The sequence below is a fragment of the Cottoperca gobio genome, chromosome 16 (genome assembly GCF_900634415.1).
Source record: "Cottoperca gobio chromosome 16, fCotGob3.1, whole genome shotgun sequence".
In the NCBI taxonomy this organism is placed as follows: Eukaryota; Metazoa; Chordata; class Actinopteri; order Perciformes; family Bovichtidae; genus Cottoperca; species Cottoperca gobio.
The window spans coordinates 8,503,174-8,518,608 of record NC_041370.1 but is presented as its reverse complement, the minus strand read 5'-3'; the positions used below and the strand labels follow the sequence as shown (position 1 = coordinate 8,518,608).

General features: G+C 36.4%; 1 protein-coding gene across 1 annotated transcript in view; it reads left to right on the top strand.

Annotated features, from left to right (window-relative positions):
- Positions 1 to 14,811, top strand: part of thsd7ab (thrombospondin, type I, domain containing 7Ab) — a 131,175-nt gene extending 116,364 nt beyond the window's left edge. Inside the window, exons 25-29 of the mRNA XM_029451126.1 lie at positions 739 to 837; positions 1,936 to 2,018; positions 3,201 to 3,414; positions 5,287 to 5,374; positions 13,060 to 14,811. Coding sequence (XP_029306986.1) covers positions 739 to 837; positions 1,936 to 2,018; positions 3,201 to 3,414; positions 5,287 to 5,374; positions 13,060 to 13,150 — 575 coding nt within the window. The 3' untranslated portion in view covers positions 13,151 to 14,811. The remainder of the gene's footprint in view (positions 1 to 738; positions 838 to 1,935; positions 2,019 to 3,200; positions 3,415 to 5,286; positions 5,375 to 13,059) is intronic.
- Positions 14,812 to 15,435: the final 624 nt, after the last annotated feature.

The window sequence follows — 15,435 nt, the reverse complement described above, 5'->3', positions numbered from 1 at the left end:
ATTTCCTCTTTTACAGAACATTTCACTGTGTTTCAAAAACCTGTGATTCTTGTGTGGGGCTAACACAACCCCTGACATTATTTCTGCTTCCTCTGAGAAATGCTTCAATAACAGTAAAACTCCGTTCTGCTCGTAAAGTGATGGTGGGAAGTGCTGGCTGAAGTGAGTGATTCAATGATAAGTTAACACATTTGAGAAACGGCCTCGGCTGTACCAAGGCAAGAAAAAAAAAAAAGAGGAATAAATGAGAAATGTGAAAAACATAAAGGGTGAAGTTGTTGCAGCTGCAGACAAATCATCCTGTGAAAGCTGGTGATAGAGCCGTGCCATCGACTGGAGCGGTGATACTTTACCCAGGCCGGTGGAGAATAGATCTTTCCTTTGTTCAAGGTTAAATTGTTCATTTATGCGAGCCGAATGGGCCGGGCTGATGATTGGTTATACAGGACTCCGTAGGGAAATATGGTCATTTACTGCACTGATGGAGATATTGATAAAGTCATAATAGCATTGATATAAAGTCATTAAGCAAAAGCTCTTACTGAAGATTAAAACATTGAACTGGCCCCTTCCGTGAAGACATTCGTGATAGTGATATTATATGGCAGCAGCCTATTATGCAACCATAACTTAGCAGCTGCTTTATTAATCCGTCACTCTTATGATTAATGGTCTTCGCAGCAGACTCCCAAATGTACAGTCTGTATAGATGTTGAATGTTTTCTATTTTGCTCTCAGGGGGCGAATGTTACGAGTACAAATGGTTCAGCAGCGGTCGTCTAAACTCGACGCGCCCTTCTATCTGGTGTCAGCGCTCCGACGGACTCAATGTCACCGGTAAGGAGCTCTGAGTATCACCATGGAGCTTGTATTATAGGACATTAACATGTTTTCGGGGGCCTTGGGTCCCGCTAGGACTCAGGGGTCAAAAATACATAGGGTGCATCTCAAGATGATTAACAAGATGGGGAAAGTGTGAAAATATATATATTTCTGCCACACAAAATGAGTGTTAAATAGACTTTACTCTAATGTTTGCCTCTTTCTTTTAAGAGTTTGCATTTAATTATTTTTGAATCACTGGATTAATACTACTCTGGGTTAATTGGTCCATAAATAGTGAAAAAATGCCCATCACAGCTTCTTAAAGCCCAAGTTGACCTGTCCAGTCTGAGCAACAATATAAAAACAATATTCAGTTTAATATTGTATCATTGAAACTCAAACATATTCACATGTCAGAGGCGGGAACCAAAGATTATTTTTACACAAATAGTTTTAAAAAGTAGTTTTCTGTTGATCAACGAACTGATTAATTGTTTCAGCTCTCAAAGGTATTGGAATAAAACAAAGGAAGAAATTGATTTGGGTTGATACAACTGGTGAAGAGAGGGTTGTAAGTAGACCTCGCTTTATTTTAAAAGAGTCAAATCATTTGGGGAAACATTGCCCTACAATACTGTGGATGATAAACTGTGAATATCTGTGGAAAGTGAGAAAGTGAAATGTTCCAGCTCAACAGTAAGTCTACATCAGTAAGTGGCAGTTTTATGTAGGAGGAAGAATTGACACAAAATATGTCAGAAATATAACACACTGTTCTTTAAAAAAAAAAAGAAGGGACTTATTTTTATAAGAAGCAAAGGTGGTGGGCGATGGCAGCCTGTACAGCTATTCATCTCTGTATAACACATGAACATGTGGTTGCTCACTTAAAATAGTTTCAAAAATAAACCTGGCTACATCAACCTATATAGACTTAGAGAAACTTTTTCATTTAAAGAAAGCCAAATCAAACTACTTTTTAATATTAAGTATAACTGTTATTACTTGAGGTGAGCTGCACATCGACCAGGACACACAGACGATGTTGATGTTCATTGTACTCCTTTAAAAACATCATGTGCTTTATTGGATTCTATTGTTTTTCTTCAGGAGGTTGTCCTCCTATGAACCCTCCAGTGGACAACAGCTCTTGCGACCCTCCCTGTCTCATGCCGAAGTCTTTCTGCAGTGAGGTGAGCAGCTCTTTGTTCTCATATCGCCAGTTTTTAACAGTAAACAAAAAGAATGAAGAGAAAATCTTTTAGAGAAGAATGTGGTTTGCAGACAAAGATGCACAATAAAAAAAACGGGGTAAACAGAATAAAAACAATAAAAAAAAAGATATAAATCTGAAAGCACAGGTCTTCTGGATGAATGGCAGTCTCTCTACTCGCTGTGACATACTGCCAGGATTGAATTTGAATACAGCAGGGAATGAAATGATGGCAGCATGAAGATGTAAAACCCATTTCTCCGTAGCGTCACTCAACTGTGCTGCAGCGAAATATGGACAATACGTTTTATGTTCGCCAGATGCAGCAGCTGGTATATCTCTAAGTTTATAGTTTTATTTTTAAACAAATTGAAACCTCGTAATAAAAGCCGGTTATGAGCCGGCAGAATTAATAGCCACAGAATAAGCGGGTCAGAATCATCTGATGAGAAGCGGACCTGGGACTTCTGAGGTCACCGGTTCAAACTCCGCGTCAGCGTGATACTATATTGTTCCGTTTTTGTTGAAACCGTTTTAGAGATATGTTGATTCAACTTTATGGTCATGTAGGAGGCTTTACACAAGATTCTCTCTCATTCATCAACTGGTGAAGAAACTTAAGTTGAAATTGGGTTTTCATTTTAGAAACAAGTCTTTTCCTTTGATTCCAACGTGTTGATCCTAAATGTCTTAGAAGAATGTCTTTTGATATCTTATTATTCTGTCATTTGTTCTTTGTTTTCATTTGAAATTGTTATACGTCTGCAATCATATTAATTGTGCTCTTGGCACGGACACTCAGGACCTATCTCTGAGTCTTTTACTCCTGGTTAAATCAAATGCAAATGTAGTTTGTGGTGCTGTTGGACCGAGTTATACTGACAGGTGTTCTTAATGTTTCTGTCCAGCCCATGACAGAAACACCTTTATGTATAATGAGTGGAGCTCACAAACATGCTCTGAAATGGGGTTTTTCTGGAAGCTGATGCTTTTATCTAACTGACGCATCGGCTAACCTGCCACAGTGACGTCCAGAGCGTCTTCCAATTAGAAAACAACAACCTTAGATGCTTTCACTTCCATGCTGACATGCCCCCATCACTCCCTTGATGCATTGTACCTGCGGCTCACAACAAACTTGATTCTGCGCTGCCCCCTGCAGGCTGGTATTTGTATGTGCGAGGAGGGTTTCACAGAGGTGCTGTCACCCACTGGGCAGCTGGATCAGTGCGCCCCCATCCCGATCCTGGAGATCCCCACAGCGGGGGACAAGAAAGGGGATGTGAAGACCAGTCGTGCCATTAACCCCACCCTGCCCACCACCATCCAGCCTGGACGCACCGGGCGGACCTGGTACCTGCAGCCCTACGGACCAGGTCAGACCACGTGACACACTTGACGTTAAATCCAGATCACTTCTCTTCACAGTGCACACACAAATGACACGTTTACAAAATATAACAGACACTTCCAGTCGGAACGAAATGTGTTTTGTTGCTGTCAAGTGAAAACCTTTAATCTCTTAGCTGTCATGTTTTGGGGAACTAACCCCGCTTAATGTTTAATGTACTTTTCAGACGCTCCCATTTTTCTAGTTGTCAAGTCGTAATTACAAAATCCATCACCTAAAAATGAGTCAGAAATGTGGAGGAAGTCAGAAAGTCAGAAGAATACAGACGTGGTTAGTTTATATTTTGGGAAATGTTACTTTGACAGTACAATTAATCTTTTACAACAACAACAAAAAGTCGGAAAAAAAACCACATGCAGCTAATGATGACTGTAAATAGGCCTATATTGACTTTACTCGCACAACAAATAGTCATCTTGCCAAGATAAATGTCAGTAAATAATCCCACATCATTTCCATAACTCCCTCTCACAATCATGACCTGAAGGGATGTTTATGGATTTACAAATTTTAAGTCAGGAACTTGTATTTAGAGTATTTCCACTTGCACTACTAGATAAGAAAAACAAGTGCCCACTGTGTCTTTTTGAGTTTATCTGAAGGGAAAAGGTGAGCCACGTTCTCAACCTGCAGAGCACTATGTAATCCTTGAAGTGAAGTTTAATCATGAAGCTGAAAGGTTTTCATATGACAGCAGCAGAATGCACTTTTACGTTATGTTTGTGTTCGGCAGACTTGGTGTCGACGGGTCTAATTAACATCAGGTTTTACATGTTTGTTCTCGATGATGATATAAAACTGACACTTTAAAAAACAAAAGATGCATCAGACATGTTTTCAGTCTGTTCCAGTCTGCTCTGATGCATGTATGAACCTTGCTACTTACTCTGATCTGCTGGTACATTAACATTTGAGAGCTGCATCTGCACACACTGTTGTGACTGATGGTGCACGACAGCAACAGAAACACTTAGGATGCAAGAGTGCAGAACAGATTGAGTTAACGTCTGTCAGGAGCAGGAACTTCCACATTCACACGACATCACGTACAGTAACCCTTGTATCGTTTATCTTTCAAATATTTGCTTGTTTTTGCAGCACACTTCTTGCTATTATACTTCATTAAAGTAAGATCTAAGACATGTTTTTGCTCTTTGAGAAAGACTTATAATTTATACATTGTAATTTCATTGTATGAATCAGGTACCGAGAAAATGCTTACTGGTTCCTACTGGTACTTCAATGGAGGTACAGTGGTTGAAAGAAATAATCAGATTTTAAATGTCCTAATTTTAATAACTTTATACACTGTAAAGTAGCTTAATCTATAAAAATGACATCATCATTTAGTAGTTGATTTATATTTTATCTATAATCTGACTCTGCAACGTTTCTAGTAACTAACAATGTTAAAATAAGTGTGGAAGAGAGTATTTGCATCCAAGATGTAGTGGAGTAGAAGTATAAAGTTACATAAAATGGCACTTTGTACTTTACTCAAGCAAAGTACTAGTACCTAAAAATGTTTACTTAAGTATAATGCTTGAGTAAATTGTACTTGATTACATGCCATGTTTACGCAAATAAATACTTTCCCTTTCCACTAAAATGACAACTGCACTTACATTTAAGTACCAGTATGAACCAGTTATTATTTTATTCATACAATAAAAATGAAATGTAAATTGCGGACTGTATTATTATAAATTGTTACTTGGAAACAGAGGCAGCGGTGTGTTTATAAGTTTTCTGAAGCTTTCACAGCATGAATTCTTGCAGCTTTTAATGGCTGTAAGTGCGAACAGACAGAAGAACTGACGAGCCTCCTTCTCCACAGATGGGAAGCTGAAGATGTGGGTGTATGGTGTAGCAGCCGGAGCCTTTGTGCTCCTCATATTCATAGTGTCTATGATATACCTAGCTTGGTGAGTTGACGAGTTTAATTTCCCCTATTTATCATTATACTCATTCAAACTCATTTATCCCCACACGCTTTGAGTTAAAGCCCTCCCCCCTCCCTTGTCGTCCAGCCACCCTCACATCACCGTTTTTGTTTGTCTTTTTTTTTTTTTACTTCCTTTTTGCTTCCTTCATGCCGTCCTCTTGTGTGAGAGCAGCAGCTACTGTGCCAAGGTGTATCGCTCTCTTAAGGCCCAAGAGTCTGACGCCAATGGGACGGCGGTCTGGAATGGCCAAAATGCACATGAGATGATTTACACCTGTCCCGATTGTCAAGAGCTGGCTCAAAGCAGCTGCAGCAGCTAATGGAAGGATGTGGAGGGTCCATCCCCCCTCCCCTCAACACACCCTCCAGTATAAGTACCTGCTTGACCTTTCCCCTGTGACCTCTCTCTAAAGTGTCACATGTCCTGCCTGACTAGCTGAGTGAAGGTGCTGGTGCAGGTGAGGACAAACCATCCAGGAATATCTTTTTTTATTTAGTCCGTGTATATTTTTAGAGCGTGTAGACCACATGGATGGTGTTTACCTGTTGATTATTTACCTTCTGTTTATACCTGCTTTTTAAAGTGACCCACATGAAATGAATGTGTTAACGCCAAAACTCTTTGATTCATGCTTAAAACAACCCACTCGTGTACACACATCACTGTTGTAGAAGTTAACCCACGCAGATCACACAGCCAAAGTATTATCATAATTAGATGCAAACCAGGTAGGAATAACAATATCTCTCTGTAGTATATGATAACGATAACGTTTATTTGCATAGCACTTATCAAAAACCAGCATTACAACGTGCTTTACACCAAACACATGAAACACAACACTCAAAGGAGCAGTTTAACTTTTGGTTTCTTGCAGAGCGATAGATCAATACCACTGTAATGTCTGTTTGTTAATTATGAAGCTGTTGCTAGGTTAGCTTAGCCTAAAGGCTAAAAACAGAAGCGCACCTGGCTCCATCCAAAGACTCAACAAAAAACACCTCTGAAGTTTACCAATTAACGCACTATATGTTGTTTGTTAAATCTGTAAAATAAAAAGCATCCTGCTTCCAGTCTTTAAGCTAAGCTAACTAGCTTCATATTTAGCGTAAAGACATGAGAGTGATATCAATATTCTCATCTAGCGTATTTCCAGAAATGGTGAACTATGCCTTTAAGTTAAAGCAGCACAGTACAGCAACATGTTCTTCACATATAAATTATTATTATTTTATCACTTTAATATGCCTTAACATGTAAACAACATTTTCATGCTGTAGCTGGTTGAGGCGGAGCAAAAGGTTAACGACTTTATACAGTTGTGTAGCTAAAGTTCTTTTAAATCGGAAAGTAGCTGTTAACTATATCTGTCATAATGATGCAGTGGAGTAAAAGGTGCAATACTTACCTCTGAACTGTAGTGGAGTTGAAGTATAGAGTAGCATAAAGTGGAAATAATGACATACGCTACAATACTGGAATAAATGCTTTTAATTACTTTTGAAATGTGTCTGTAGAATTCACTACCACAAACTAAAAAGTACAAAAGGCAGGCATTGAGTGGCTCGTAATTGTTTGCTTACTTATCGTTTGTTCCATTATTTGATACATTATTTCCTCATTGGAATCATGAATTTAGAGTAAAGTTCAATTTCGGTAAAGTGATTTTTATTTGAACTTAAAATGCGAATACGTTTTTTAATAAAAGTCACTCTCAGTTTGATTTAGACGAAGTACAACACGCAAATAACTCATTTATATTCTCTCGTGAGCAAAACAATCAATATTGGGTCCCTTTAACCAGAAGGTGTAAGCAGAATAAATTAGCATAGTATCCCTTGGTAACAGTTAATGCTACTCTGTCCTCTCTGCAAGCACATTGTGCATTCATACTAAGATGTAATGACACAGTGTCTTACATTGTGTTGTTACATTCCCATGGGTACGTCGATGTGTTTGTTTAGCTGTGTAGTTGATCATTGGTTAATATAGATGTAATATAGATATGTTCAAGATGCAGGAGAAACTGCAGATCTCCTAACTCTGCAACATCTGACTCAGAGATGAATAAAGATGAAGGAGACGTGGATATCACTGCAGGCAGGGACTTGTTTCTGTACCAAAAACCTACAGACACCGTCTCCTCTCTAGCACGATGTCACGCTGCTCTCTTGTGGCTGACAGAGGAAGTAGAGCAACACGTTCCCCTTTATTTCCCTCCCATTTCATTTCCTGCCAAATCAAGAAGTCATTACCCATAAAGCATCTTGATGTTATTTCTCTGTATTCAGCTTCAAAGAAACAGAACGTGTAAAATTGACTTAATTCAAACTATTCTTGTATCTTTGTGGGAATATTATTTAGCCTTAATCTTTAGTTTTGGACATTTTAATGCTCACTTATTTATGGTTATACATCTGTATGCACATTTGCATCGCACTGTTGGCACTAACTCTATTTGCACTACATCTGCTCAGGTTTACACAGTCACTGGTCAATGTTGCAGTGTATGTTTGTATTTGTAACAGCCTTCACTTTTATATTTTGTCTCTTACTTTTATCATTTTTTCTTACTTTTAATAGTGGGAGGGGGGGTGACAGATGTGTAATGTCATATGTCTTTTAAGCTAGTGGATGCCTAAATTTCCCTCGGGATCAATAAGGTATCTATCTATCCATCTATTAGTTGATCAACATTAATCAGCAACTATTATTTAACAGTGAAGAGTTATTTTCTAATAGAAAATGCTCAACATTTGTTGGTTGAAGCTTCCTAAATGTGAGGATTTGCAGTTTTCCTTTTACTGGTAGGATAATAATCAAGCAATTTGGAGTTTGGACTGTTGATTGGACAAAACAAGCTGTATAGTATGTAAGTTTCAGCTCTGGGAAATTGCAGTAGGCATTTTAAACTATTTTCTGAAACGCTATAAACAAAAATGTTTAATCGAGAAAATAGTCTGCAGATTAATTGGTGATAAAAACCTCTTTAGTTGCAGCCCTGGTCGTCCAGTCAGTATTGGTGAACATGAAACTTTGCCAAAGCCACTGAGAAAAGAGCCATGATGATTTTTTGGCAGTAGAAAATGTTGTTGCTGTTTGTCTGAATGTTTGCTGACGTCCTGTGTTTAGTCTGTAGTGTTTTTGTAAGCACTTCATGTCAGAAACCATTCAGAGAAAATTCCCCCGGGTGCTTTTCCAAATGTCTTTACCAACTTTCCAGAATATTCTTTTTTGAAGCATCTCAATACTCCAGAGACCGTCACATCACATATCTCTGTACTAAGTTTGGGGGAAAGTTTGAAATGTTTAGAACTAATAATTGGACTGTCTTGCACCGCTAAATGGCTGAAACTTTAGATATAAACATTGGAATAATTGCAATTTGATAATACAAAAGAGAGCAGAACTACATATTAGCTTTAGTGTCTTCACAGTTTCTAGAGCAGCGTCTCAAAGTTTGGATGACTGAGTGAAAATTTAGGGAGCCAGCATTTGATTGAGGGAAGACAAGAGAAGTGCTGCATAAAACTAAATATCTTTTTCATCTCACTTTCACGTTAAATTGCATAATTGTTAACTGAAATCGCTAACTTTAGTTAACTGCGCTAGCATTGAGGATACTGCATGCATTTCATAATGCGCAGAGGGACCGCACAAAATGCCATTGACCGCTGGCCGCACTTTGAGAACTATGTACTAAAGACTTACCATGGAATTGTTTTTGATTTACTCTGACTTCTTTTATTACTTTTTATGACTTGCATATAAGTAACTTTTTTACTCATGACTATGACATACTATGACTTTATTATGATATACTATGACTTTATTATGACATACTATACTATGACTTTATTGTGATATACTATACTATGACTTTATTATGAGATACTATGACTTTATTATGATATACTATGACTTTATTGTGATATACTATACTATGACTTTATTATGATATACTATACTATGATTTTATTATGATATACTATACTATGACTTTATTATGATATACTATACTATGACATACTATACTATGACTTTATTATGATATACTATACTATGACTTTATTATGATATACTATACTATGACTTTATTATGAGATACTATGACTTTATTATGAGACACTATGACTTTATTATGATATACTATACTATGACTTTATTATGAGATACTATGACTTTATTATGAGACACTATGACTTTATTATGATATACTATACTATGACTTTATTATGAGATACTATGACTGTATTATGATATACTATACTATGACTTTATTATGATATACTATACTATGACTTTATTATGATATACTATACTATGACTTTATTATGATATACTATACTATGACTTTATTATGATATACTATACTATGACTTTATTATGATATACTATGACTTTATTATGAGATACTACACTATGACTTTATTATGATATACTATGACTTTATTATGAGATACTACACTATGACTTTATGATATACTATGACTTTATTATGAGATACTATACTATGACTTTTTTATGATATACTATACTATCACTTTATTATGATATACTATACTATGACTTTTTTATGATATACTATACTATGACTTTATTATGATATACTATACTATGACTTTATTATGATATACTATACTATGACTTTATTATGATATACTATGACTTTATTATGATATACTATGACTTTATTATGATATACTATACTATCACTTTATTATGATATACTATGACTTTATTATGAGATACTATGACTTTATTATGATATACTACACTATGACTTTATGATATACTATGACTTTATTATGATATACTACACTATGACTTTATTATGATATACTATGACTTTATTATGATATACTATGACTTTATTATGATATACTACACTATGACTTTATGATATACTATGACTTTATTATGATATACTATACTATCACTTTATTATGATATACTATGACTTTATTATGAGATACTATGACTTTATTATGATATACTACACTATGACTTTATGATATACTATGACTTTTTTATGACATAATGTAATATGACCTTTTATGGCATACTTTACTATGACATTTTTAATTACCTTTTTATAACATACAATATTATGACTTTTTATGACATACTATACTATCACTTTTTATTGACTTTTTTTATAGCATATTATACTATTCTTATGTTATACTATACTGTGACCTTTTATGATGTACTGTTAAGCCCGACCCTTAGGCAGCCCGATGAGACTAACAAAATCAATCACAGAAGACATCTTTAAAACAATCAAATCCAAAGGATTTATTAACATGAAGACATACGAACAACAGAATATAAAATCCTAGGCTGAGATGCAGCCAGAGGCCTCCCCCTTCTGCTGCTGGCACAGGAGCTTTTAAGCTGTGGTGTCGTTGGAACCGGACTGAAGTCTTTTGGGAGTCTTAATTACACAGGAGCAACCAAACGAGACGCAATGCAACTGAAATACATTGTAAATCATGAGGTTATCTTGGAAACTGTAACAAATTATAATTACAGAAAACAATCTAATGGCTACAGTTACAAATTGCATCCACATTTTCCTCACTTGCATCTTTTCCATGCAAAGGAGAGTGGAAAAGAGGAAATGTGTTTTTAGAGGAATGAGACTTCCTTTCCTCTGGTGCGTCATGTGATCATCCGTTTCTGATGTCGGCGATCACAGTTGTCAGTTGCTATCAGTTGTGTGCACTGTGCCAGTATTAATAAAGACACACAGTTATCACTGCCAGAGCAGCAGCCTGTTACCTGTTTAACAAACACCTGCACATGAATAACAACCTGGATTCTATTGTTGTACTGTGTCCTGCTTAGAGGCACAGGAACTATTTCTAAGCGCAGAAAGCGTTTATATTATTTGCGTCAATATTTATTGATATTTTGATTGTGAACTTATTATTTAATAACCCAGAATATGATTATGGTGATTATGGTGTCTCTATTAGGCTTAATGTTTCAGGGAAAATACGTAATTCTTATCAAACCCGACACTCAGGAATGATCAGACATGTGAATGAATGAAAATGACGATAAATATAAACGTATAAGTGTTTCTTGCTGAAAACTCTCTGAATTAAATTGTATGCATTAAAGTTGTTGGGAGAAATGACAGTTCACGAAGAGAAAAATCTTTCTAATAAATGAAGTTGTCCGTTTTGTTGTTCAGATCTACAATTAGCAGCTCTTTAACTCGACGTTAATCAGAAAACAAATACAATATAAAGCTTTAGAGCTTGAGTTTAATCTGTTATCTGTCTTCAGTCCGGTATGAATCTTCAGTGATGTTGAAATGATCTGTTTCGATCAGCTGCAGCGTCCAATCAATAACTGATAAACAATAAGGGGGCGTGGCGGCTGGTAAAAGACTTCCTGCTCTCGCGTGTCCTCGCACATGGCTCCTCAGAGATTGCGCCTAGCTTTACGTGATAGTATAGTATGGCATAAAAATGTAATTAAAAAAGTCATAGTATGTTATGAATAAAGTCATAGTATGATTTTCTATTAAAACAAAAGTATAGTATGCGTAATCTATGCTTTCTATAAATTGTCGTAATTTTTTAACCCCCCAGGTTGAGAACAACAGCTCTAGAGGATATAAAAGATATATAATGTATGATAATGTCTTACGTTACACACCCTGTAACTTTGAGACAAGAAGTGATCTTTAAGGCAGACAGCTCAGAGAAGTACAAAGAGAGAAAGTATGCCATCTTCCTCTAAAGGGGTTTTATTTTTCCTCTCTGGAGACACAGTAGCATGAGTTTGCATGCAAACTAACTTGCTTTTAGATCTAAACCTAAGTGCCCTTGAAACAAACTGTTTGTCTGAAACCTATCATCCAGTTATATGGTTCTCCTATACTCGCACTGTATTTAGCAGCTCATCTCTGCTCAGAACTGCTGTCAACGTGAGGTTTGATCGAATCATCTGCTTAGGTTAGAGCATTAGAAATGTCCTCCTGTTTGAGTAGCATTTACTGAAAACTACAGAGCCTAGCTGTTTTAGGAAACTACTGAGCATTTTTTTTATGACATTTTATACATTCATTAGGCATGGAAGTGCTTTAGGATGTGAGCCACAGACAGGGTGGGGAATTAGATTGAGTGATGATCATCATCCTCTTGCGACTAGGGGTAAATACTGTAACAAGCGTATCACTTTTAACTGGGATGGTCATTTCTAGAGTGGAAAACAACAAAAAATGAGTTGGGAACCAATACATTAAAAAAATATATCTATTTCAAACCATCTAAATTTACTCAGCGATTTGAATAATCGCAACCATGTTTACTTTAAACATGAAACAAACATCAGGTGCGGTAATAACAAAAAAGAAAAGTACAGAATATCTCCAGTCTTATCCTTTAAAAGAACTGTATTTTCAGAATTTGAAACATTTTAGGATTTGTATTTTCAATACAGCCTTCAGTTCCTCTATAACTGTGAACTATTGAAAAGCGACACGTTCAGTGGCAGTAAGGGATGAACACACTTCTTTCTAGACTGCTCTATACTAACCAAACTACTTCAGGTGCTGTACGTCGTAAGTGTGGTAGTTTATACTGCAGTAAGCCGTTTGGGAATTATTTCAAGTGCCACTCTGACTCTGTTTTAATCTCTCCACACAGCAAAAAGCCAAAGAGACCTCAGAGACAGAGGCAGCAAAACAACCGACTAAAACCTCTGACTCTTGCCTACGACGGGGACACGGACATGTAGTCCTCCGGGAGACGCTTCACCAAGCACTTCACCTGTCATAGAGACCCACTTCATCACGCCATTACAGTGAGGGACACGGATGTTTGCAGTGTGAATGGACATGTCACAGAGCGGAGAAATTACAGAAAATCCTCTTAGCAGAGACACTGGTGGGGTTTAACCATTTCAAGTAGAGCTCCAATCACTCCCACCTTTTTGTTTTTTTAAAGTATTTTCTTTTGCAAGAGCCTTCGTGACCTCCAATTCAGTTCAATGAAATGCCTTTTCTTTTCTTTTTTGCCCCCTACATGTCCACATTACTTTAAAGATTGAGATACAGGAGAGTCTGGGTGCAGAAGACAGACCCAGCTCTCTGAACATGGCAGCACAAGCTCCAACTCTTCCCCCGCTTTTTTTTTTCTTCCGCTTGTCCCTAAAAATGCTGAGTAGCTGGAGGCTTAGGATGCTCTGACGGTTCATACGTTGCCAAAAGTCACCGCAGGGAAGAGGAGGAGGGAGAGGAAAATCTCCATAAAAAGGTTTGGATTCCTTTTTTCTCAATCCTCAACTGGGTTTTTGACTCAAATCTCTTTTACAGTCTTGAACAAAAGGGAGGCATTTCTTTTTCTTCTTTTTTTGCTTGATTTGGAGGCACACAGGCCTGTGTTCGTGGGATAAACAGATCTGTACGATGCTGATGGAGGAGTAGCCTGCAATCAGTTGTTGATGGAAACTACTGCCTGCGTGCCTGCCTCTACCCTTTCTTTGTTTCAGGCTCTACATTGCACTATATTAGTGCAGCATGATATGCACATGTGACTTCTACCTTCTATTGCCATAAAACACTGCCTCTTCCACAGACCAAACCATAAGAACAGAGAAACAGCGGCAACAGGAAAAGATGTGTCACAATCTACCAAACAGATGTGAATCTCAAGTAAATATATGTATAGATTTTATTTCTCACAACTGATTTTTTGGGTTGTAGTAAAGTACCTTTTGTGGTTCGTAGATTTCGTCCGGTGTTATCACTTTTATTTCTGCCCAGATGTAATTAAAGATTTAACTATGATATCAGCAGGTGACTGAATCGCCTGCTTTAAAGTTATTTTTAACCTTAAAAAAAATTCTGATTGAATTCAATTGACTTCTTATTGCCTACAGTAGGACATTGAGGAAAATGCTGAAACATTTGCAATGATTAAAGAAAAAGAGAGAATAAATGTAAACCATTCATGTCATGCAAATGTCATTTCTGCCTTACTGACGATAACTAAATACTAACAGTCCTGTAATACAGTTTTTAATACTTGAATGGGGCACATTGTACACTACATGTAGACATAAAGAAGACTACATTTTCTTTTACTTAGCAAAGTATACTTTAGAGTTTTTAAACTTTTTCATGTAGTTATCCGTATCATAGGTGCTCTATTGTTTTTCAGTCACACTACATGAGGTGAACTATAGTTAAAAAAACAATCTGTACAAATAAATAACATGTTAATAATATTAATAATAAGAGAAAACGCTTCTGCTGAGTTCAACGTAAAAGCAAACTGGTGTGGAGAATGTTTACTTTTTTTGTTGTTGGATTTGTAAATAACAGCAATTTTCTTATTTTTTTGGAGAAAAAAAAAAAGAACAAAGTATGTGTACATTTATTTTGTATTGCACAGAAAGTGTTTAGTTTGAATATTGCAAAGTGGGTGTGTGATATTTTGCTGATTGTTGTTATCATGATGCAAGTTGTATGTTATGAAAAAAAACTGGAAAGAAAAAAAGAAGCAGAAAAAGACAAAAGGCTCAGCCGTTTTTGTACAGGTTGTTTATATGTATGGGAAGAATTACAGAAAAAAAATAAACAAGGACACGGTTGTAAACACACAAAGAAATTGAGCCATTTTTGTAAATTACTTTATATGTTCACAAGAGAGCAGAACCCCTTAATAAAATGTTTTAAATGGCATCGAAGGATATATGGCTGGTGTTTTCTTTATCGTCGACAAATCCCATGGAAAGATACCAACAAAGTGTTAGTCCATCAAATAAAGGACGACATATACTGGACTTTTAAAGCTGATATTGATATTTTTTAAATCTTGTCGATTGTTATTATTTTAAACAAACATATACTATGGACAAAACATCTGGATTAGATTTGTTTTTTAAGAATCCTGACCAAAATATAGAAGTTTGGACATTTTACAATTAATAAATAAACGTGTAAGTGCTCTCTGGTGGAAGAACCTTCTAACAGTGACTCTGTTTCTACTGTAAGTTACCTTAAACCTAATTTGGTATTT